This window comes from Musca domestica, unplaced genomic scaffold, assembly GCF_030504385.1.
Source record: "Musca domestica strain aabys unplaced genomic scaffold, Musca_domestica.polishedcontigs.V.1.1 17, whole genome shotgun sequence".
Lineage (NCBI taxonomy): Eukaryota > Metazoa > Arthropoda > Insecta > Diptera > Muscidae > Musca > Musca domestica.
The window spans coordinates 3,911,753-3,937,625 of record NW_026712230.1 but is presented as its reverse complement, the minus strand read 5'-3'; the positions used below and the strand labels follow the sequence as shown (position 1 = coordinate 3,937,625).

The window sequence follows — 25,873 nt, the reverse complement described above, 5'->3', positions numbered from 1 at the left end:
AGTAAAATACGCACTCATACCGTGGCAAGGGAACCGGCGGTGCCAAAGTGTTGGTCTGTTGGTGATGCATTTGCTGGTGCATGGTACTTTGCATTGACATACCACCCAGGGTACCCATTCCCAGAGTCTGTAAATTAGGATAGGCAAACATGGCCGAAGAGGGTCGTGTTGGTCCACCAATTGGTTCAGCCTGTTTGAAAAGAGAAAATAAATCTTATTAGAACCTATATCAATCCTCAATGTGGTATCTTACTCCATAATGATTGGTCTGGGCCATAACATCGGCAATTTGGGCCCAACGCATGCGATCCTCCAGAGTAACTTGATAACCCGGTTGCGGTAGTGCTGCCGACTTCAGTGGTGCCGTATTCATGTAACCAAACACCGGTGATCCAATTGCATTCTTTTGTTCTCTCTGCCATCTGCGGGACCACATTATCAAACACACCAGAGTCAAGACGATTATGATAACGGCCAAGACCGAAGCACCAATGGCCACACCTAATACCTCGCCATCAATCTCACATTGGCCACCATAGTGGCTGCCATCACAGGTACATATTTGGTTGCCTTCTTCATTGTAGCTACAAACTCCGCGACTGTTGCAATATGTTTCGGGGCATGTCTGACATTCACGACCCGATCTGTGCGGTTGATCGGACCACATATCTTTGGTACCTTCAGGACATGTACAACGGTAGCTGCCCCACGTATTGGTGCAGGTGGCAGTCGGATGGCAATCGTTTAGATCCCTGGCCTGGCATTCATCCAAATCACGCAGCGGAGATATGGCACCCTCGGGAGAACTAACAAACAGTACCGAATTACCAATATTATTGTTTCGACGATGCAGTACACCCAATAAATGTTTCTGAACATCACTGCGTAGATTGGGTCTAAGGGTTTCAACACTTTCATCCAACTAAAGCGGAAATAGAAAAGTCGTAGCAAAGTCGAACGTTATACTACAAGCTGAACTCACCTTAATTGTTAGATTTACAAACACCCCACTGCCACCAAGATTAGGATCTCGATATATGTTATTCACCTTAGCCTCCATAAATTCATCCGAATATGGGGTCATGGACATGGCGGAATCAATCTGAAAATATAGCAATAATTAGGAATCATTTCAGTCAGATTAATCACGTTTACATCAGAGCACATATATGCCATGGAATTGACAACTTAAATGCAAACGTACTATAAGAAGAGTTGTGCCAATCTTTTTCGATCGAACGAATTAGTTCCTTAGCTAATTTCGTGGACTCCGGTCCGGTTGGTATTAAAACTCTGCGTATGAGTAATAGGAAATATATGAAATCACTCATACGTTTAGGAACTGCAGGCATATTATCTAACTTTTGAACAACTTTATCCATTGTAAATTTTTCAATTCAATTCATTTGATTTTGATACCATAACAAAAGAAATGTTAACAAGTTTGTAATCGATAAATGCTACAGAATAGGCCATATGGTGTACTGAAATATGAACCACATTGGCACAACTCTAACTATAAGTGTGGTTTGGAAGAGCCGTCGAATTTTCGGACATAATTCAAAAAAATCTAATTGATTCATAAAAAGTTTAATTTCAAAGTAATGTATAGAATTATCAATGGATTTTGAAAACCAATATTTGGGATTTGTTTATGTTGTTGTTGAACTATCGGGATATTAATCTACGATAATGCGGAGACCAAAGAGTTAAAATCGAAAAATAATATAGGTTTCTTATGTAAGCCACTTTTCACATAACAACTAACACTTTTCGTTTCTTATTCTTCCACCTTCATTAGAATATGCGACTCCAGTTCTGCAGCTCCAATTCTTCTGGTATATCACCAACAAAGGGACAACCCTTCTCATAAAATCATGCATTATTTAGTCTGAAACTTTTAAACTTCTGTTTTTATACCCTTCACCATAGTATGGAGGGTATATTAAGTTTGTCATTCCGTTTGTAACACCTCGAAATATACGTTTTAGACCCCACAAAGTATATACATTCTTGATCAGCATAAAATTCAATGTCGATTTATCAATATCCGTCCGTCTGTCCGTCTATCCGTCTGTCCGTCTGTCCGTCTGTGGAAATCACTCTAGCTTCCGAATGAACTGAAGTAGGTTGATAAAATTTTACTCTAATGTGTATTATTTCTGCAGAACTTTTGGTATTGAAAATGGGCCATATAGTTCCACGTTTTCATATAGCCCCCATATAACGGTACCTTCCGATATGCTGTATTTAGATGATTTTAGCGACATTATTTATCGGAATTGTTTCAAATTGGTATTTAAAGTTCGTAACGGATGCTACGGCTTAAGACAGAAAATTGAATATGTAGGTCCTCGTCTTCGTATAGCCCCTATATAACGGTACCTCCCGGTATTTGATGATTTTAGCGACATTATTTATCGGAATTGTTTCAAATTTGGTATTTGAAGTTCGTAATGGATACTACATCCTACTGTAGAAAATGAACCATGTAGGTCCACGTCTTCGTATAGCCCCCATATAACGGTAGCTTACAATATTCGGTATATTGATGATTTTAGAGACATTATTTACCGGAACTATTTCAAATTTAGAATTTGAAGTTTGTAATGAATAGGACAGCCTAAGACAGAAAATCGGCCATGAAGGTCCACGTCTTCGTATAGCCCCCATATAACGGTACCCTTAGATATTCAGTATTTTGATGATTTTAGCGACATTATTTACCGGAATTCTTTCAAATTTGGTATTTGAAGTTCGTAATGGATACTACAGCCTATGTCAGAAAATTGTCTTTGCAGGTCCACGTATGGTACCTCCCTATATTCGGTATATTATTTATTTTAGCTACATTATAAACATATTTTTTTTTCAAGTTAAGCATTTTAATGTTATAATAGCTTATGACAAAAGTTGCCTATGTAGGCCCACGTCGTCGTATATAGCCTAATATTCGCCTACATTCGGTATTTTTAAATTTTAACAGAATTTTTAATGGATTTTATTTATTTTTTTTTTTGAAAATTGCCAAATTTGTACCAAATGGTGGAGGGTATTCAAAGTTCGGCCCGGCCGAACTTACAACTTTTTTACTTGTTTACACTAACACACTGTATCCCTTTCCTCTCTTTGGATGTTGGCTCATGCAACCCAAGCCTTTTAAGCAAAATATTTGGCAGCTACGTGAGTAAAACTTTAAAACTTTACTAAAAACTGAATTATTCCTTAAAAATTCAAAGCAAGAAAACTTACTTTCTCAATTTCCAAGTAATGAGTAACGGTGGGTAGTACCGACTATGAAGACAATGAAATATCCTAATCTACCTATACATTTCAGAAGATTGCAAGTTCAACACCAGCGGGAGATTGTGATAAAATGAATAAAAAATCACTTCAACCTATCTTATAGTGGCATAATTTTTCGTTGTTGGAAAATAGTTTGCCTTAATCCCATTATTGTTGTGGGATAATTTGTTTAAGACAGATCACTCGGGATAAAACTTGCTCGCGAGTGGGATTGCTGGAAGAGTGGGAGTTCTATACGGAATTTATTTTGTGTTTGTTTTTGTGTGGTAAATCTTATTTTAGATGAGAGTTTGAACCGAATCGCTCAAAATAGAGTGAGATTTTGCTCTTAAAGTGAAATTGACTGGTTTGGCAAGTGTGACTTAAACTAAACAAGTGTACGGTGCCAGAGTAAAATCTGCTCGTTTGCACCCACTCTAGTACAAGAAAAAAAGTAAGTTCTTATTTTCTACTCTCAGATGTGCTCCAACTCGACTTAACGCTTGTTTCACTCTTTACTTGAATTCGATCGAGTTTTTCGTTTAGACCTCTACAGTCAATTATCTGCCAGAGAAGGTGGTGCATATTACGAACCCAAAATACCATGATTGAGACTAGTAATGGAAGGTCAAAAGTCTGGTGGCCCACTTTACAAATACACTACACTACACTATACATATTTAGGTAACACCACTATGCATATTTAGGATATTTAGTAGAGCTACCCGTAATAAATAAACGTTTATATTGGGACTTTATGTGAAGCAATTTTCCCGGAGGCATTTGTACCTCTCGACTTTGAGAATGTTGTTGCAAAATAGTTAGGCTTAATCCCATAACTGTTGTTTTTAAATAAATAAATGCGACCTGTACATTGTTTACAAAAATACCTGGACAAACGGACGCACGGAAAAGTATAAATCGACTCAGAATGTGATTCTATGTAGATCATCAAAAGGAACTATGGGTGTATCTCGCTTCCTTTTCCGTGTTACAACCAATGAACAAATACATATTACCCTGATAACAGTTTGATGTAGGATATAAAAATTCTGTTAAAAAATGTAGTTAAAATCAGTAAATTACCTAATATTGGGAGATATCGTAATATATGGCTATACGAAGACGTTCATTTGTACTGGCGATTTTCTGTCATAGGACGTAGTATCCATTGCGGGCTTCAAATACCAACTTTAAGATAACACTGTTGAAAAATATAGGAAAAATCCTTAAAATACCGAATATATGGAGGTACAGTCATATGGGGAATATACCAAAACTTGATCCCATATAAACAGTTCTATACATGTCTGTTGCCTACATGCTGGGAACACAAATTTTATTATACAAAGTTAAAAAAAAAAAACAAAAAAAAAATAAATCTGGCATTACAGTTATATGGGGGCTATACCAAGACTTGGACCTACTTGGCCAAAAAATTTGAATAACCTACTTCATTTCATTCGGAATCTAGAGTGATTTCAAGACATTGGAGTTATTTTAATGGACTGTGATACACAAATAACTCTCCTAGCTGGTTATAAAAACTAGTAAAAGTTTAAAAATATTTAAAAAATTTTATCTGGTACCAATTTATTTAAATACATGACTAATTTAATCCGCTATCTGAATATCCCATAAGAAAAACTAACAATGTCAGTACATCAAATTTGATGAAAATCGGTTCTGATATAATTATAGCTCCTATAAATATGTTTCATCCCATTTGTAATTTTTAATTCCCTCACATGCGTAATATGCCCTCCACAAAAATGATATTTGATACCGGACATCAGATACGGCTCGAAAATACCTCTGCCAAATTTTTTTCGAGATCAGTTCAGATTTCTATATACCTTCAATATAGATCTTCATTCGATTTTACGGTTATTGTCCACCATATATAATATCAGCCCAGATTGGATAGACTTTTTCATATTCAACCGAATTTTTCCATTTAGTGCAACTCGGTCCGGTAAATCTATTGCTCCAATAAATATTTTTTTAAAACAATTCGGTACTAGGGATACAATATAAACGTAATAGAGAAACATAAAACGCTTTTTTGACTGACTTAAGTTACCGGCCGGCTTATTCGTAGAAGAACAAAGGAGTTTCAGGTTTTTGTCCATAATTTATACTTATTCACCCTACACTCCTTTGTCCTTTTACGAAGAAACCAGCCGATGATTTATGTCAGTCAAAAAACGTTTTATGTATTATCACATTTATAGATTCAAAAACACATTCGTCAGTACTATAAAAAGACTTGTAACTTTTAGTACGAATTCTTATACACCTTGTTTACAAAGGAAGTGATATCATAGCAGATTTCGGAATTCTGTCTTATTTCGCATTTAGTAATATTGGTACCTATTTAAAAACAAAAAAATATAAATTTTTATCTCAAATTCTGCAAAATATATTAACGACGATAGACAAAACTACATTTCAAACTTATGAAGTAGTAAGTTCGGCCCGGCCGAACTTTGAATACCCTCCACCATTTGAAACGAATTAGAAAATTTTCAAAAAAAAAAAAAAAAAAAAAAAAAAAAAAAAAAAAAATTCAGTTTAAACCTTTAAAATACTTAATATCGGAAGGTGCCGATATATGGGGGATACACGATATTGTGGACCTATATAGACAAATCTTTGTCTAGGGTTAAAGTACTCGGAAGAGACTCCTTGTGTGGAATTTCAGACAATTCCATTAAAAATGTGGCTAAAATCATCAAAATACCGAATATCGGGGGGTACCGTTATATTGGGGCTATACCATATCGTGGACCTATATAGATAATTCTTTTTCAAGGAACTCCTTGTGTAGATTTTCAGACAATTCCATTAGAAAATGTGGCTAAAATAATCAAAATGCCGAATATCGGGGGGTACCGTTATATGGGGGATATACGATATCGTGGACCTATATAGACAATTCTCTTTCAGGGGGAAAGTACTCACAAGGAACTCCTTGTGTGGATTTTCAGACGGTTCCGTTGAAAAATGTATCTAAAATCGTCAAAATACTGAATATCGGGGGGTACCGTTATATGGGGGATATACGATATCGTGGACCTATATAGACAATTCTCTTTCAGGGGGTAAAGTACACAGAAGGGACTTCATGTGTGGAATTTCAGACAATTCCATTAGAAAATGTGGCGAAAATCATCAGAATACCAAATATCGGGGAGTACCGTTATATGGGGGCTACACGATATCGTGGACCTATATAGATAACTCTTTTCCAAGGAATAAAGTACCCACAAGGAACTTCTTGTGCTATAAAATGTGGCTAAAATCATCAAAATACCGAATATCGGGGGGTACCGTTATATGGGGAATATACGATATCGTGGACCTATATGGAAGATTCTCTTTCAGGGGGTAAAGTGCTCAAAAAGAACTCCTTGTGTAGAATTTCAGACAATTCCGTTGAAAAATGTATCTAAAATTATAAAAATAACCAATATCGCGGGGCACCGTTATATGGGGGCTATATGTCGATATCGTGCACCTATATAGATAAGTTTCTTTCAAGGGATATGGTATCCACAAGGAACTCCTTGTATGGGTTTTCAGACAGTTCCGTTGAAAAATGTATCTAAAATCGTCAAAATACCGAATATCGGGGGGGTACCGTTATATTGGGGATATACGATATCGTGGACCTATATAGAGAATTCTCTTTCAGGGGGTAAAGTACACAGAAGGGACTTCTTGTGTGGAATTTCAGACAATTCCATTAGAAATGTGTGAAGAGATGAAGACATGGGCAAAAATCGCCCACATATCCCTACGGAAAAATGTAGACTTAGGGAAGACCACATAAATCTGATAGGAAGACCCCAATGGGTTTAAGACGAAGAACCTTTTCTTACATTTCCTTTAACCTTTAGTCTAGGGTGTAAAACAGGCCTACACTGGCTTAAGTGTATGTCCACCAGGACAAACTGCGATTTTTTCGCCCCTCTTTTCAACCTAACCAAACTTGGTACAATTTAGCCTGAAACTCGAAAATCTCGCCATGTTTTAAAATTCTATCTCTGACCGTTTCTTTTGGGCTCATCTTTCACAGTTTTTTATGTCTAGACTAGGCTACCAGACCATTGAGAGATTAATGTAATTTAATACAAAATACCTGGCGATTTACATTTGTTCAAACAAATTAATTTTTATTTTGAAAATCGCAAGCCCAATAGTTTTTTTCGGCTGACTTTTAATTTTTACGTGCTTCATTATTTATTTATTTTTTTTGTTAGGGACAAATTGTTCTGGTTTGAAAAATCAGCTGTTTGATTGTAGTTTTCGCAGGGAATCCATCTGCTTACATTTCTGAATAAATCTCCCTTACTCTCTCAGAAAGAAGCTGCTGGAAAATTCGTGCATAAAAGTAACCAGACAAACCTACTATTAGTGTTTTGATGTACAGTTATCTTATGTTTCAATAATATAAAATCTATCGTTGGAAGAACTCCGTTTCATTTTAGACAACATTTTCCAAGTTTTACGAAAAAATATACGAAAATATTTAACCACCATATAATTATACTTACAGCTCGAACAGATTCAAAACTTAACTGCCCATACGGTTCACTGGTGCGATCGGCCAATTTATTATCCCAAACGATGCGGTGCTCATAGATTCGATCTACTCTCATGCCGATGTAGAATGTTATTACCCTGCGACAGGGCTCGCGATGCTTGCGACGTGAATAACCTAAAAACAAAACAACAAACTGTCACTTTATTTCTCCGCATACATTACTTCCACAACATACCTGGTCGACAATGACAACTGGATACACCATTTTCCGTTTTGCAATATTCATGTTGGGCCTGGTCACAAGTCGTGTCATCGCCCACAATACACGTGTCGATGCGCACCGGCGGCTGTGTGGTTCGTGGCCTGTAGTGGGGACGAGTTGTGCCAACATTTGTTGTTGTGGGCAACGATTGTTGTTGTGGCTTCACATGCTGCGGTTTATTTGTATGGATGTCCACAATTTCGGTCTCGGCCACTCCATAGCCAGCACTGGGGGTATTCTTCTGGGTTACGGGAGTATTACCACCACTACCACTGCTGACACTACTTCCATTTGGATTTGGCTCTGACGTAGATGACGACGACGATGATGATGGGGGAGCTGTGAGCGGTCCAAGTGGAGAACTGGGCAGTTGTGGTATAGCTGTGGCTGGAGATGGCTGCTGTACACTGGTCGGCGGATCTGTGGGATCACCAAAAAGATTGATGTAAGTACGTTTACCATCTATGGAAACAAAACCATCTTCACCTGAAGCCGAAACAATGATGTCAGCACCGGCACCACCAACACCTGAGTCGTAGGTGCCAAACGGTTTAATGTTGATGGTCTGTTGTGACCCACCCTGAGACCCGGGACCCTGAATGGCAGACAAGGTAACATCGAATATTTCACCATAACCCGGCGGAAGTTGGTGCCTGGTCGGCTGAATATTCAGTGGCTGAACCGGATTGTGTGGGAGTTGGGGTTGTGGTGGCCTCTGGGGTCGAGGCCGGCCACCTGGTTGGAATTCAGGATCATCCAAAACTATGCCAGGTCGAGGATGGTAATGGTCTGGCACCGGAGGTGTTGGAGTTGTTACTTGATTTTGGTTATTGGAGGTGGGTATAGTTTCGGTTGTGGTGGTTGTTGAGGTTGAAGAGGTTGTAGAAGAGGTGGAAGTAGTAGTGGTAGTAGTTGAGGTGGTAGTGGTAGTTGTTATGGGTACAGAGGTTATTGGTGTAGGAACTATGGTTGTTTTTAAATCGAAATTTGAAGTTAGACTAATGGACGTTTTGTCCAGCTGTTGTTCTTCTGTCGATACCGGTTTGGTTGTTATGGCAGAACTCTTGATTTTTGATGATGAAGAGGATGGTATTGCTGACACAGAGGAAGAAGGTGACGATGAGCTAGAGGAGGAGGACGACGTTTTCAGTTTATGATGTTTTGTGCTGACTGATTCCAATTCCGGTGTCTTGCTGGCTGTCATGAAAATCACCTCATCCCCCGAATTCTCCATTGTGTCCATGGGCATGGGTAGATATTGGGAGGTTTTTTGCACCACAGGCAGTGGCTCAACCGAGCTGCTATGAATATGATCCGCATTGTTGTTATGTTTCTTCTTGTCGTTATTTTTATGTTTGCTTGGTTTCTTTTTCGCCGGGGGATTTTCTCCATCTTTTTTGGATTGCGAAGTTGGATGTGTCGCCACAAGCACTGGGGCTGGTGTGGAGGTTGTGGACGAGGGACTGGGAATTGGAGGCTTATACTCATGAATGGCGTCTCTGTTGGCGGAGATAATATCTGTGTCGTTATCGGATACCTCAATGTATTGGGTATTCAGGTCTTCGTTTGAAAACTCCGAGTCATATGAGGTATCTGTAGGAGTGGGGCCCTCAATGGCATCGTTGTTTTCCGAATCAACAGTTGGTACCCCAGCCGTCCCGGTAGACTGAGTACTGGGAATACCACTGGCGGTCAACTCCTCCCCCTCGTCTTCTTCCTGCGGAGGTTGTATTTGGGCCGGTGGCAACGGTTTATATTGAGGTATGGGACGACGGCCGCCAATCGACGTGGTAATTGGAGGCCTGGGCTTATTGCGATGCCATGGTGGTCGATTACTTACAAAACCGGGACGCACTGGCACAATTTGTTCTGGTATGGGCACACCCGTTATAAAGGGCCTCTCCGGTCGATCAAATGGATAGGGTGGCGGTCTCATTGAAGATGTTCCCTGCGTCTTGTGGCCATTATCATAGTCTATGGGCAGTGGCTGGACATCAGAAATCCGAGGAGGGCCACGATTATTGATGCGACTGGCTGTGGGCCGACGCACACCTTGGGTATTGGCATGCACATTCACGTTACCGTTCAACAGCTTGACAATGCCCGTGATAATGTCTTGGATATCGGGATTGGGATTTTGACGAGGATTATGCGGCGATACGGTAGCAGTAGCTGCTGTCAATGTCGCAGAACTGGTGTTGGTCGACGCTTTTTGGGACCCCGACATAGGTTGTCGAAGGTCCCCATTCACTAAAAAAGAACCGGTAGTGCTGGCAGCTGTTGGTGTGGCGACTTTCACCGATTTTCCACTTCGCTCGCCATTCTTGGTCGACTCCATTTTCGGGCTTTCCTGTTCCATTGAACTTGTCGGTTTTATGTTATACTGAAAATAACGGCCAGCGACAGCTTCCTTTTCCGATTCGATGGGAAATTGGACATTATTTTGACCCGAAATGGGATATTTTTCGTTGACGATTGGCAAAGCGGAACGTTGGATACGCGTATGGCTGCGGGTCTCGTTGTCGCCAAACATTTTTGTTGACGTGACCATAGCTTGAGTTTGGGAGATATCATTCATGCTGGTCGAGAGGACTTGGTCGGAAGAGGTGGTTGTTAACAGTGGCTGTATGTTCACTAAACCCAGATGATCTGAGGATTTTGGAGATATTTGAGAAATTTCATGGTGACAATCTGCAAGAGACAAAGAAGAAGAAAAATAAAATGATGGCAATGAGTTTGGTTTTCCACAGAATAAACAAACGTATAAATGTATATGTGTGTGTGACTAAACAATAGTCTTTCCAACTCAAAACTTGTTTTTGTATTTTCACTAATTAACTGGCGAAAAAAACCATTTAACTTCATTATTTCGAAATAACAATATAATTACACATAATTTTTATGTTGCTGGAAAAGAGATTGCGTGTGTGTGCGTGCTTTTTAACGAGAGTGAGAGGAATGGACATTTTTTTGCAAAGTAAGCAAATAATATCACCAACAGTATTCAATTAATTTGAGGATTTTTTTTTAATTAATAATTTAATTTAATTTAGTTTTCAAACTCCGTTTGGAGACAGTTTGGTTGGTGGTGGTAATAGTTTACACAAGCAGTCAATTCATTCTCTATGCTGACAAATCAACGTGATTGGTCCCCTTTAATCAATTTTTTTAGATTGTTTTGCAGTGGTAGGCGTAACAGGCACTAACAGAATTTTGGAAGATTAATGTTTATTATATTATATATATACAGGTCTGCGACATAAAAAAATAGAGTGCAATGAAACCACGTTGGTTAAAAGAGAGCAAGAAATAGAGACCCTGCACCACAAGATCGCTATATTCGTCGCATAGCCTATAAAGTATATACAAAGTAGATCACACATATAGGCACATTCTGTATAAGAAACAAGTAAGGAAAGGTCAAAAGTCGGGCGGGACCGACTATATTTATATACCTTCGACATACATCTTCATCTGATTTTGCGGTTATTGTCCACCATACATGTAAAATCAGCCCAAATTGGATAGACTTTTTCATATTCAATCGAATTTTTCCATGAAACTTGGTCCGGTATATCTATTGCTCCGATAAATAATTGTTAATATAATTCTTATTGAAGTCATATCATGCAGCATACAGCAATGTTATTTGGTACTAGAGGTACAAAAACAACCACCAAATGTTTTGAAAAACGATTCAGAATTGGATATTGTGACTACTCTAGAGCCTCCAAAATATTTTGGTGATAATATTCGGCATTTTTTCTGATTCCACGGTCGATTGACACGAACGGAAAGCGACCATCGGCTGTTATGGTGGCCAAAAACATAACCATGGCCAACCGAAGGTGCACATTTTCAGCTGACCTCCTTGGCAAGTTAACACGATCATTTTGTTTGTTTATAAACTGATGGACAACAAATGTATTCTCATCGGAGAAGCCCAAATTCGCCAGTTCACCACTTTCGACCAAGCGAAGCAACTCTTTATCTCTTTTGAGTCTATTTTCTTTCTGTTGCGGTGTAAGTTCTTGCACTTTTTGGAATTTCAATGGGTAAAGCCATTGCCGAGCTCATTTTTCAATATTTGCCGAATGGAATATTGCGATATGTTTAGCTCACGAGCCATTTTTTCGGCCACTGCGACGCAGGTTTCGTTGAAGTCGCTTCTTTACTTTTCGAACCATTTCTGCTAATGTTGCTGTTTTCTTCCGTCCACTTCCATGACGTCGGAAATATGCCAAAGTTTCCTGAAGCTTTATATATTTCACTATACTAGGATCCCATCACAGATCAAAAGTGCAGTAATGCCATGTTTACGTTAGAACTTTTTGTAGGGTTAACCTACTTTGAGAGGATTTATTTGAAGTAAAAGTAATGGATATGACAATTTAAATCCAAATCCAGTGGGTTAACCCTCATATATATAAACGTACTATAAGTATCCTATTTGGTTCAAACCTCGCCTTTCGTAGTATTTATATGACACCTAAGGCCGGTAATAAAATAATAAATATCCTTTAGTTCTACCGGTACATTACCTACAAAAGAACAGAATATCAAACAATCATAACTGTCGTACAATGAGGATGAGTCACCTTTCCCATAATTGATAGATCATGGACCATTTCTGCTAATGTTGCTGTTTTCTTCCGTCCACTTCCATGACGTCGGAAATATGCCAAAGTTTCCTGAAGCTTTATATATTTCACTATACTAGGATCCCATCACAGATCAAAAGTGCAGTAAGTATCCTATTTAGTTCAAACCTCGCCTTTCGTAATATTTATATGACACCTAAGGCCGGTAATAAAATAATAAATATCCTTTAGTTCTACCGGTACATTACCTACAAAAGAACAGAATATCAAACAATCATAACTGTCGTACAATGAGGATGAGTCACCTTTCCCATAATTGATAGATCATGGACCGACTTTATGATACCCTGCATGTTTATTAAGGCTACCCGTTACAAATAAACGTTTACATTGGCAATTTATGTGAAACAATAGGAATTTTTTTGAATATCAACTAGGGAAAATTTCACCAAATTTGAAATACTTGGTTCTAGGCTGAATTCGGTCGTATGTGCTAAAATTCTCCATTTTTGCTGATGTTAACCATTTGAGGCACAATAAACATGAAAACGGATAAAAATTTGGATATACCAAATCTGAACCGATCTTGATAATTGTGGCAGACGTCTTTCTGAGCTGTATTTGATATTTATTTTCCGAAAAACGTTGTTATGGCTGTGGGGGAATAAAATAACAAAATGAACAGTATATATGAGAGCCATAGCTATATCTTCTATCCTATTTTCTTCCAATTACTATTATGGGTAACCACTTTTAGGGATAATGTAAAAAAAAAATCGAACATAGTCCCCAGATAGTAGCGGACATAATCCCCATAATAATAGGGATTATATCCACAACGATTGCGGACATAAACTCCATTATGGGGTAAGTATTTTTAACCTGATACTGCAAATTGAGTTTTTCGTGGGGGAAATATCACGTAACCTAGTTTGAAAGTTTATGGAAATACCTATCCAACAAGTGGTCATATAATTTAACCGATTTCGGAGCAATACAAGAAAATTGATATTTTTGTACTGGAACTTTTTTAAACACCCTAGAAAGTCGAAAATTGTCCAATTTTGGGGTATTAAGACCTATATACTACATTTTAGCCTACACTCTTGCCTTTCCAAAATGATGCCGAATGTGCTGAAATCTCTTGTGGCTCCGAATATGTTAGTGATAAAAATCATGAAATTGAGATTTTTCTCCACTTATATTTTTTATTTTTCCTCAGAGGTATGTCCACACCGCCTATCCCATCCACAGTTTTTCTAAATTTTATAACTTTTGTAAATAGACATTCTTTAATACGGACTACTTTTTCTGGTAAATTGTAAAAAAAAATTCACAAACATAGAAGACGGTGCGTGAATCGATCCAACATTCCTTCCTTTGGATCATCTTTCCCTCTCTCTCTCTCTCTCTCTCTCTCTCTCTCTCTCTCTATTAAAATCGCGGCACAAGGGAAGACACTTTCGAATTAATAGAGAGTTTCTGGCAACCATATGGGAGGACATTAATTTATCGGACCGAGAGATTAATCCTATGGGTAACGATTGGCACCAGTAAGGGTTAAATTCGGTCTAAGGATCATAAAATTTGTTAGATCGCATTGAGAGCTCTCCACCTCAAACATCAACTACATAACAAAGAATGACGTGGAAATCTCAAACTAAAATTTTTGTAGAAACTTTAGTATGAGTTATCTTCAGGTACTGAAGCATTGACAGAACTAATTTATGCATTAAAAACCGATTTCGCAGTTATTTTTGCCGTACTTTTCTGGGTGAATGACTTTGCCTGCGGTCAAGCTTTTGAGTGAGTTCTAAGAGGATATGAACCAACTTTTGTGAAAGTATACTTTTTGATTTCTTTATGTACATCCTTGAAAAAGTCTGTTTTAATATTCCACAAAAATAAACAGGTTTACATTTATTTTCTTTGCCAATTTACAATTACCTGCAGGACATAAAATTGCATTTCTCTGAACATTGCGATTATTAAATAAACGACATCCTCCGTACAATTTAATAGTTTATTGTTGTCATTTGCATAAATTAGCCTTGGGCAATGTCACCATGCTGAGAAGACATGCATAATTACAAAATTTCCTTTCATTTTCACTTTCAATTTGATGTGCGTTTGATGAAAAATAAAAATTGTTGGCTAGGCCATGTAGGCTTCGACAATGTTGACGTAAATGATCCAGGCCGTTTTGTTTTCTTCTTTCTTTGTCATTCACTTTACTGGACAACTAACGATTTTTTTCCTTTGTTTGGTCACATTAATTTACCCCACTTACATATATACACCTAAAGTGTATGTATGTGTGTGTGTATGTGATTGCAAATGAAAATGAAATTATTTTCATTTTTTTAAATTGATTATTTTTTAGTGACAAATGCCGAAACACGATATTCGTAATACTGGTAAATTATCAATAAGTAAAAGTGGTCTAACCACAACCAAACACAGACAGACAGAGCAGAGCAGACAGCCTCCAGCCAGTCAGCCAGCGCCACCTTCCTTTGAGCACTGCAATAAACTTGCATGTTGGTCCAGCCACCGATGGATTGGCGGCAACCACACCGACCGACCATATTGGAGAAATGCATGGTTATGGCCTCCCGTCGTAAATTGATATTTTTTTGTCAACTTTCAATGTCGATCGAATAGTTTTGAAAATACAATAGGCTTTGCGCACGCGCTCTTTTCTTAACATGCACAATTAATTGGATTTGGATGTGCATGTGAGTGTGTGTGTTTTCAGCATTTCTTGTTATTTTGGAAGATATAAGTCGGTGGGCTAATTACATGTAAATTGTTACAATTTCCAATTCTGAAAAATGTGTAGCCGAAAGCAGTTTTAATTGGAACATATAACAATTTGGAAAATTGCCGAAGATAGGCACATAAACGATAACATATAAATATGTTTTAATATTTTCTTTAAGAGTGCTTTTGAAAGCTATCGAAATGAAATGGCTTCTTAAAATAAACTAAGTTAAGATATATTTTCAGACGAAATGCTTTATAATGAAATGCTATATAATCTATGGGGGATTTTCTATAGACGGCATGTACAGTTGGGGAATGTAATACGTTTTCGAAAGTCTTCTATGGAAAATTCTGTTGAAATATCTTCTATAGGCTTTTTAACAATATTTTTTGTGTAATATTAAATCTTATTCGAATTTTTTATAGGTCTTCTGTATGCATAAGCCTTTTGAGGGGACTTTTCGAGAAGTTTCCATGGCAAGTTTTTTGGGAGGGAGTATCCAATTAGATTCTATCTTGGCACGTGGTTATAATATTACAAAAAAGAAAAAATATTTTCTAATCTATATAGGTCAGACTCGAAGTTGATTTTTATTGACCAATCCTTTCTGTACCCTTCTCATAAAATGTCAGCAGTACGGGGAGGAAAAAAATTGTCGAAAAATACCGCTAAAATGAAAACCTTAACTTGGGGGCTATACGAAGACGTGGTGCTGGATAAGTGATTTTTTGTCATAGGTTGTAGTAACGATTCCTAACTTCAAATACGAAACTCGAAACAATTCCGATGAATAATTTTGCTAATATCATCAAAATATCCTTTATTCGGCGGTACCGTTGTATAGGGGCTACTAAGATGAAGACCTAAGCTGTAGCTTAGAAATGACAGCAATCTGAAATTGGTTGCAGTTTCTTCATCTCACCTTGTATATTTGTAAGCAACATACAGGTCGCATTTTTGTTCGACTTTGATGAAACTTTGTATAGATCATTTCTTTGGCCCAAGAACGAAGGCTATTGAAATTGGTAATAATCAGTCCAGATTTAGATATAGCTCTTATATATACATATTCGCCCGATTTCAGATTTATTGTGCATCAAATGCGCAATACATGCAAATATTTGATCAATTTTAACACGAACAATCAAATTTAGTCTAAAAGTAGGTATGTCGCAATTCGCGAAAATCGGGACTGATATAGCTATAGCTCCTATATATGTGTTTCATCCGATTTCATATTGAAGTCCTCCATATCCCTCATATTTATATCATTACAATGATATTCCGTAAAAGATATCAGATATAGCCGAGAAATATACTTGATTTCTTTTTACGAAATCGATTCAGATTTAGGTGTATCTTCCATATACAGGGTGAGATAAAAAACTGCAACAAAGTCAAACACCATAATTTTTACTTCTTTTTAATTTTATTGAATGAAAACCAAAAATGTCGGAAATATTTTAGAATATGTTTAGATTTGTTCGAATTGGTTACCTTTGGCACGAACTATGGCCTTTAAACGGCCAATGAAACCGTCACACACTGCCCGAAAGTTGCTCTGCGGTATTTTCGCCCATTCCCGGCGAAGCGCTTGCTTGAGGTAATCGACACTTTGGTATTTTTTAGTGCCAACCATGCTTTCCAAAATACTCCAGACGCAATAGTCCAACAAATTGGTATACGGAGATTTTGGTGACCATTGTGCGCTGGGAATGAAACGAGGAACATCATTTGGCAAACATTCTTGGGTGGCGCGTGCTGAGTGCGATGGTGCTGAGTTCGTGGCCAGCGGCCAAAATGTTTGTGTGCCATAGGCTTTAATACACCCTCCAGAATATTTTCGCGATAATATTTTCGATAAATACGAGCGGAGAGCGACCATCGGCTGTTATGGCGGCCCACACCATCACCATTACCGGCATTTGAGTTCTGGTGGCTAACCGAAGGTGCACATTTTCAGCTGACCTCTTTGGCAAGTAAACACGATCATTTTGTTTGTTTACAAGCTGCTGCACAACGAATGTTTTCTCATCGAAAAAAAAAAAAAACAAATTCGGATTTCAATGGCTTTACCCCGAGCTCATTTTTCAATATTTCCCGTACGGAAAATTGCGATATGTTCAGCTCACGAGCCATTTTTCGGCCACTGCGACGCGGGTTTCGAGTCACTTTTTCACTTTTCGAACCATTTCTGCTGATCTTCCGGTAACAATGGTACGAGACACAAAAGATTTATTCACATTTGAATGCTGGAGTGCTCTAACGATAGCCACTTGTGGTTTCACGATTCACGCTTGAATTCCATCACGAATAACTTTTTTCTGGAAAATTCTCACCAAAATGGTCTTGTACGCTTGTTAAGAATATAATGAGCTGTCACTGGAATAATTGTAACAGCTGTCGGACGAGTGGCCACGAAATGACAGCAGTCTGAAGTTGGTTGCACTTTTCTCATTTCACCCTGTATATCTTCATTTCATTTTATATTTATTGCTCGCCAAATGTGTAATATTAGGGATGAATATTAGCAGAGACTACCGAATTTAGCCTAGAATCAAGTGTGTCAAAATTGGTGAATATCGGTTAAAACTTTACTGTTTTTTCTAAACACCCCAATTCCATATTATACACTTCATAACATTGATTTACGGTAGAAGATGTCATGTACATCCTAAAAATACATTTGCCAAGTTTAGTCGAGATCGGTTCAAATTTGGATATATCTAACATGTTAATAATACATTAAGGTCGCTGCATTTGTCTTATTAACTTGTTTCATCCAATTTTATGTTCAAGTATTCTGAAAGTCATATTTTCAAGGACTTCCCGGCAAAGCTTTTAAAGATTTTTTTGGTAAAATAGCTGATGACAACAAACCGGACATTTTTAAAGGAAGTGAAAATGAGTCTTATGAGCATATTTTATCATCTGCCAACGACAAGACTATGAGTACATCAGTTTTATTATTTCACTTGCAACAATCCGAAATATTTCGTATTCTGAATATTCCAGTTGCATTTTTAATCAAATAGGTTTAATTTTGAGTATTTAGGGTTCCCAAAATATATACAGGTTTATTAAATGATTACTAAATAAATACATTTTGAGTTTTCAAGGACTACAAATTTGTTCTGCTAATGGCGGATAGCCGGATTCAACGTCGCCATTTCACGTTTTAAAGCCCCATACTTCAACCTACCTCATCGGCAAAAAGAGCCAAATTAATACAATCTTCCTAATGTGATTATTATTTTTAGTTTTGCTTGAAATGACATAAAATACAGTTTATCTTGGTTTTATTTCCATTTTCTTTTCGTTGAACATCTTTAATTCCATTCGCTAAGAAAATAAGCCAAAAATAAATAACAAACCTACGCAGAGCGTAAACACCAGCCGCTAAAACAACGAACATTAAAAACAGATCCCAAAATGCGTGACTTTGTTTTGGTATCATTGCAGGCCACAAACGGCTGTAATGGCTTTAAGTTTTACTTTCTATTTCGTTTCGATCTGCCTTTTGAAATCGAAAACGACAACAAGCAAACACAACGACAAACAGACAAAAACCAACAAACAAACATAATGCGATTTGCGGTGGTGGCGACGTTTTGTATATTCATTTATGTGTATCACTTCCTTTAGGGAACATGCATGACACGATAACAGTCTTAAAGACCTTACGATTTTTTTAAAGTGGTGTCTACATATTTCTGAATAAAATCACATGAAAAATTCGTAATGGAGAGGATGTGAGCCAGTAGAAGGAGTCATCATTTCAAAGGACCCAAAGCCTGTTAGGGTCATTAAGCTTTGTTATGGCACATGTACTTACTCCGGTCTATGTAGAGCAATTCAATTTCCGTATTTCTACCATAATTTCTAGGGCTTTTAAAACTTCTCAGCAATAAAATATTCCATATCCTGCTTCGGATACCTATCTTGGCGGAGATTTTCATTTTCATTGCATTTCCAAAATCACCTCCCTATCTAAACGCTTCAAACTCATAGTTATCCTAATAGAAAAAGTCATAACTCCAGTTCTAAAAACAACCCATTACTTTAGTACCTTTTAATACTTTAAGTACATTTCTAGTACGAACTTCCAAAATATTCTTGATAGACATAATTTTGTTCATCATAGACAAGCCTACGTACTACTAAAAGTAGGGCAGTGCTGAATTTATGCTGCCCAGCACCATCATGAATATTTAGAAGAGTTAGAGTTTTAGTATTAATTTCTCATTAAAACTTTAGAGTGGTTTAATCTGTTAAAATCGAACTATAAAAGCTATATCTTAATCGTTTTCCATTAAACTTAAAACTTGAGGTAAATTTATGTGGTATGTGACCCCACGAACCAAATATCATTGCTATGTAGTGCATAGATGAAACTACTTAATTGGGCAAATGTAGCATCCTTGATGCTTTACACCAAATTAGAGGGAAATATATGTGGGAGTTACATCCATATCTGAGCCAACCTCGACAAAACTTGGAAAATATTTTTAGGATGTTCCCAATATCTTGTATTGGAAATCCTTGTTATGGAGTGTATAATACGGATTTGTGATATAAAATCGGATGTAACATATATGTATATGAAAGCTAACGCTATATCTGTTCATTAAATTTGACATCGCTTATTGGCTAAATTTGATCGTTCGTGCTAAAATTTATCAAATTTTGGCATATATTATGCATTTAGTGCACAATAAGCGTGAAACCGGGCGAATATATAATGGGATATATAATGGGGTCTAGACCGATTATCACAAATTTCAATAGCATTTGTTCTTGTTCCAAACAAATAATTTATGTACAATTTTATCACAGTCGAACACATCGAATGTGTTTCTATGAAGATCATCAAAAGTAGTTATGGGTCAATCTCATTTCCTTTTGCAAGTTACAAACAAATGCACAAGGACATAATACCCTGTACCACAGTGTGGAGTCGGGTATAAAATTTCAAAGATCTAGCGTATCTCAATCACTCAATATTAAAAGTACAATAATTAATACATTTGTGAACTTTACGGACCCTTTGAGGACAAACTGCAAATTTCAAAAGCAAAATCTAGCTTCAGCCGTCTTCTCTGGACAACGAATCAGTCACTCTTAAAATACACGTTTTCAAATTAAAGCAACAAAATGGCTGTAAGTCGTGAAGCGCAACAGATACAACAAGTAAAAAAGATGTAAGTTCGGGCGGGCCGAACTTTGAATCCCCCCCCCACCATTTGGGACGAATCAGAAAATTTTGAAAAAAAAAAAAAATCCATTAAACATTCTCTTAAAATCTTAAAAGTACCGATAGGTGAAGCTGGTGAAGGAACGATATTGTGGATCTATATAGACAATTCTATTCCAGGGGGTAAAGTACTCCTTGTGTGGAATTTCAGACAATTAAATTGAAATATGTGGCTAAAATCATCAAAATACCGTTATATGGTGGCTATACGATATCGTGGACCGATATAGCCCATCTTCGAACTTGACCTGCCTGCAGACTAAAGACTGATCTGTGCAAAATTTTATCTTTCTATCTTTATTCTAGCGTGATTACAACAGACGGACAGACGGACGGATGGACAGGGCTAAGTCGTCTAAGAAATTTACGCTGATCAAGAAGATATATACTTTGTTATGTCTAAAATGATTATTTCGATGAGTTCAAACGGAATGATGAACTTAATATACCCTCCATACTATGTATGGTGGAGGGTATAAAAATATGGACTTTATGGGGTCTCCAAAGCACAATTAAAATGACAAAACCACTAAAGAAAGTCTTAAAGTCGGGCGGGGCTGACTTTATGATATCCTGCACCACTTTGCTAATTTAGTAGAGCTCCACACAATAATGAAAAGTTTTTATGGGAAAATTCAATCATACACGCCATGATTATAATTATAATTTAAAGTTCAAAGGACTAAATATGCCAAAGCATTTGTATCTTTTAAATTCGGATTTGTATTACCCATTTGGTGCAAAATTAATTTGAAATCGGATAAATATATACATGGGAGCTATATCCAAATCGGAACCGATCTCGATAAAATTTGGCAAAGATATTTCTGAGCTGTATTTGATTTATTTCCCTGAATATCGTTGTTACGGAGTGCATATTACGGCTGTGGGTAACCAATATGTCAAATCGGATGAACAGTATATATGGGAGATATAGCTTTATCTGAACCGATCTTCACCAAATTTGACATACTAGCTTCTAAACTCAATTCGGTCGAAAGTGCCAAATCTCATCCAATTTTGGCAAATATTAGACGTTTGGTGCACAATCAAATGTAAATCGGACAAAGTTATATATGAGAGCTATATCCAAATCTGAACCGATCTCGATAAAATTTAGCAAATGTATTTCTGAGCCGTATTTGATATATTTCCCCAAATATTGTTGTTACAGAGTGCATATTACTGCTGCGGAGGACAAAAATAACAAATCGGATGAACAATATATATAAGAGCTATAGCTATATCTGAGCCGATTTCGATATATATATGGGGCTATATCTAAATTTTGACCGATTATCTCGAATTTCAATAGGGTTCGTCCTTGAGCCAAACAAATGATTTGTGCAAAATTTCATCTGGATAGGGCCATAAATGCGAATTGTACTTTGTTTACAAAAATACATGGAAAAACCGACGGATAGACAGACGGACGGACATGCATAAATCGACTCAGAATGTGATTCTATGCAGATTATTAAAAGGAACTATGGGTCTATCTCGTTTACTTTTGCATGTTACAAATGTTCTTTATCATATAGGCTTTTAACGCTCAAATTGCAGCCTATGGCTTAAAAATAAGAACAGGCTATTTAAAATATCTAAAACCGACGGTAGGTAAACATCTATTGTAATTTTTGCCATTAATATTTATTAGTTATTACTCATAATAAAAATTGTCAGATCTGTGATTTATTATGCTTTGAAAAGTATGCATTACATGGGCCAGCAACGCGGACCGCGGTATTCCAATAAAATAAAAACATAAAAAACTCATATTGAGCGAGTACCTAATGTAAAACATAGGTCATAGATAAAATCACTGTCCAATTTCCCTCAAAACATTAACATACAAATATTTTTTCTACATTAAAGATTGCATCAAAATGGAATATATCAATCCTTTTTAGTACTTTCCTTGATATCTCATATTAGGCAAGTCCAAACCAGATGGGTGGCAGTTTTATCTGACTTGCGTCAACATTTTCTTCAGAATTCAACATCCCATTTAGTGGTACTTCTCTTGGTAATAATTACTCTAAAAAAATCGGAACAATTCTCCGCTTTTCTTCGCATTTCCCACATTGGAATATCGGTATTTGTATATTTTCCCCCCAAAAGGATATATATAAATACTGAGAGTATATATCTGTTTTCAATAATAATTATTCTAGTTATGTTCAAAATACTTTGTACATACTTTTGAGTGCGATTGAGGCGCTGGGAAAATGTAGCAATAAAAAAATAAATGTTCTAAAATTAAATATTTCCCAGCCGCCATAAAATACCACATGTGAACAATTCGGTGATGTTGTGTGCTGACGCATACGATAATGTGTCAGATAATAAAGGTTATGACCCACACGCACAGATATCGATGCGCTCAGTAGATGCACAAGATCACTTGAATGAAATGTAAAGCAGCCCTGCAATGTTCTCCATTCAATATTAGAATAGATAAGAACAATTGTGTGGCTGCGACTAAGTTAAGTTAGATTAGTTTCAGTAGTACGTAAGGAAAATATTTTTGAAATAAAACTAGAATTGAAATAACACACAGACGAAACGGTCGTGTTTCTATTCTCAACAAGTTATGACTGATTCTATCTTGGACAAGAAAGATATGTATATCTTTAAGTCGAGCTAAAATTGTATGCTTTTAAAGAATGCAATTATGATCAGACTCCCAGCACTCGGATTATTCACACAACTGTTCTTACCAAATGTTCCCAAATTCGTAAGTAGCTAGGAACAAATCTGAGAGATTGATAAAATAAAATTAACCATTCCAAGTACTTCTCTCATTTTCTCTTCGTATTCTTTTTATCTATACAGGATTAAAACAATAATGACAACTGCCGAACCTATCGCATTGACATCACTGGCAACAAGTTTCAACAACCTACCGCAATCGTTTTATTAGTGTTCGTTTTGTACAAATTGTAATTGTTGTGGCACGACTTGGTTGGTAGCGTAACATGGCCAAAATACCTACAGTCATTACCTACCCATACATATAGGGTTTTTGTCTAAAGTTTAACAACCGAAATACGGATAGCAATAAAACTTTTCGAACACGTAGCAAGAAAACTAACGAAAAATGTTGAAAAAACAAAAACTTCGCTCCCCCACAAACTTAATTGTCATTTATATTTGTAATGGTTTTAATTAAATGTTTTGGTCTCTACACTGCAACGGCTGATGATGATGATGATTGTCGATGGCAATAACATACCCCATGTAGTAAAAACATGCCATACTTACATACATATTTACTTACGTATATGTACATATGTCTGTCATTGTATGCAGTAATTGTAAAACTTACATGTGACGGAACTAATGCAGGTTGTGATTGTTGTTTCTGTTGTCGTCGGTATTACGAAATCTCTCAAAAATTATCATTAATATAAATCCAGCTAACAATGTCACTTTTACTATGTCATCTTCATTTACTTATTATAGTCGTTTAGGTCAACAAGCCGTTGCCTCCTGTAATTTTGCCAAAAATTAATTGTCGATGTTGCCAAATAGTTAATATCCAACATAATTGTGTAATCTTGAGTAATTTTCCTTGACTATTAATCAAAACAACATTTTTGGAAGGTTGAATGTTATGTGTCAGGGCCCCAAACGAGAAAACCCAATATTGTACTATTTAGGAACTATTACGAATCATAAGAAAAAATCTTACTTACATGTTTGTAAAAAGATTGATAAAATTAAAATGTAAAACCTATCACACCTTTTATTGCACAATTCTTCATGTAACGTAATCGGTAACGATTTACCTAGCCAATAGTACTAATTTGACTAGCAAACCATTATTTTAAAAAGGACATGTAATAGCAAGCTGTAAAACCTGCTACTAAATTATTGGTATACATTTTTTTTCAAAAATTTATGACAACCACATATCAAATTAAGAGATTACCAGAAAGTCAAAAATAATAAGTTATATATCTATATAATTTATTTGTAACAGCGGCGCAGAGTGAAAAAACCTTTTCCAACTTATTTATAGGTAGGATATAGGATCGATAGCAGATTGGCAAGAACTTAGTTTCTATGACAATCCCATATTAAAATAAGAAGTTAGGATGATGTTTTCTAAATAGGTAATGATACCAAAATATGCTTAATAAAGGAGTATGCCCTTTGAAATTAATGAACTTATATAAAGTATCTTTGAACAATCATTAGAGTGGATCAGGTGGATTGCTGGTCCGCCCTATAATTCTCGAAGAATGCTTTTAATTTGGTTCGAAGATGATGACACATCGGCTTTGGTACCTCCATCACAAAAGTGCAACTGCAACCAACTTCAGACTGCTGTCATTTCTAACCCACTCGTCGGGTTGTTACTGGAATAATTTTAACAGCTAATTATTTTGTTTACAAGCGTTCAAAAGCATTTTGGTGAGAATTTTCCAGAAAAAAAAGTTATTCGTGGTGGAATTCAAGCGTGATAGTGTGATTTCTTTATATTTGGCTGGAAAACCACAAGTGGCTATGGTTAGAGCACTCCAACATTTAAATGTGAATAAATCTTTTGTGTCTCGTACCATCGCTCGTTACCGCGATACTGGTAGCGTAGCCACCATAACAGCCGATGGTCGCTCTCCACTCGTATTTATCGACCGTGGCATCAGAATAAATGCCGAATATTATCGCGAAAATATTTTGGAAAGAAAGGTTGGCACTAAAAAATACCAAAGTGTCGATCACCTTAAGCAAGCGCTTCGGCGTGAATGTGTCAAAATACCGCAGAGCAACATTTGAGCAGCGTGTGACGGTTTCATTGGCCGTTTGAAGGCCATAATTCGTGCCAAAGGTGACCAATTCGAACAAATCTAAACTTATTCTAAAATTTGATGCTATTTCCGATATTTTTTTCCTTTCATTCAATAAAATTTAAATAATATAGCGTTTGTAAAAAATATAGCGTTTGTAAAAAATATAGCGTTTTGCAGTTTTTTTTTATCTTACCCTGTATGTGGGATATACCTAAAATTTGATCAATTTTCAATACCATTATGCAGCATGTAATACAAAGCTTTGGACCAAACTAAATTAAATAATGTGGACTCTGTCGTGATTTTAACAGACAGACAGACATCGTTAAATCGTCTTATAATTGTATTCTTATCAAGAA

The 25,873-nt window shown here is 36.7% G+C and overlaps 1 protein-coding gene across 4 annotated transcripts in view; it reads right to left on the bottom strand.

Moving 5' to 3' along the window:
• The window catches only part of LOC101901305 (uncharacterized), a 105,801-nt gene that overhangs the window by 967 nt on the left and 78,961 nt on the right, over nucleotides 1–25,873 (bottom strand). For 2 of the 4 annotated variants that reach the window (XM_020036361.2, XM_011293717.3), the window contains exons 4-8: nucleotides 8,070–10,787; nucleotides 7,845–8,008; nucleotides 983–1,102; nucleotides 254–922; nucleotides 15–190 (exon numbers count right to left, since the gene is read on the bottom strand). In XM_020036361.2, coding sequence (XP_019891920.2) covers nucleotides 15–190; nucleotides 254–922; nucleotides 983–1,102; nucleotides 7,845–8,008; nucleotides 8,070–10,787 — 3,847 coding nt within the window. The remainder of the gene's footprint in view (nucleotides 1–14; nucleotides 191–253; nucleotides 923–982; nucleotides 1,103–7,844; nucleotides 8,009–8,069; nucleotides 10,788–25,873) is intronic. The other 2 variants (XM_020036362.2, XM_020036363.2) reach the window with 1 other exon arrangement.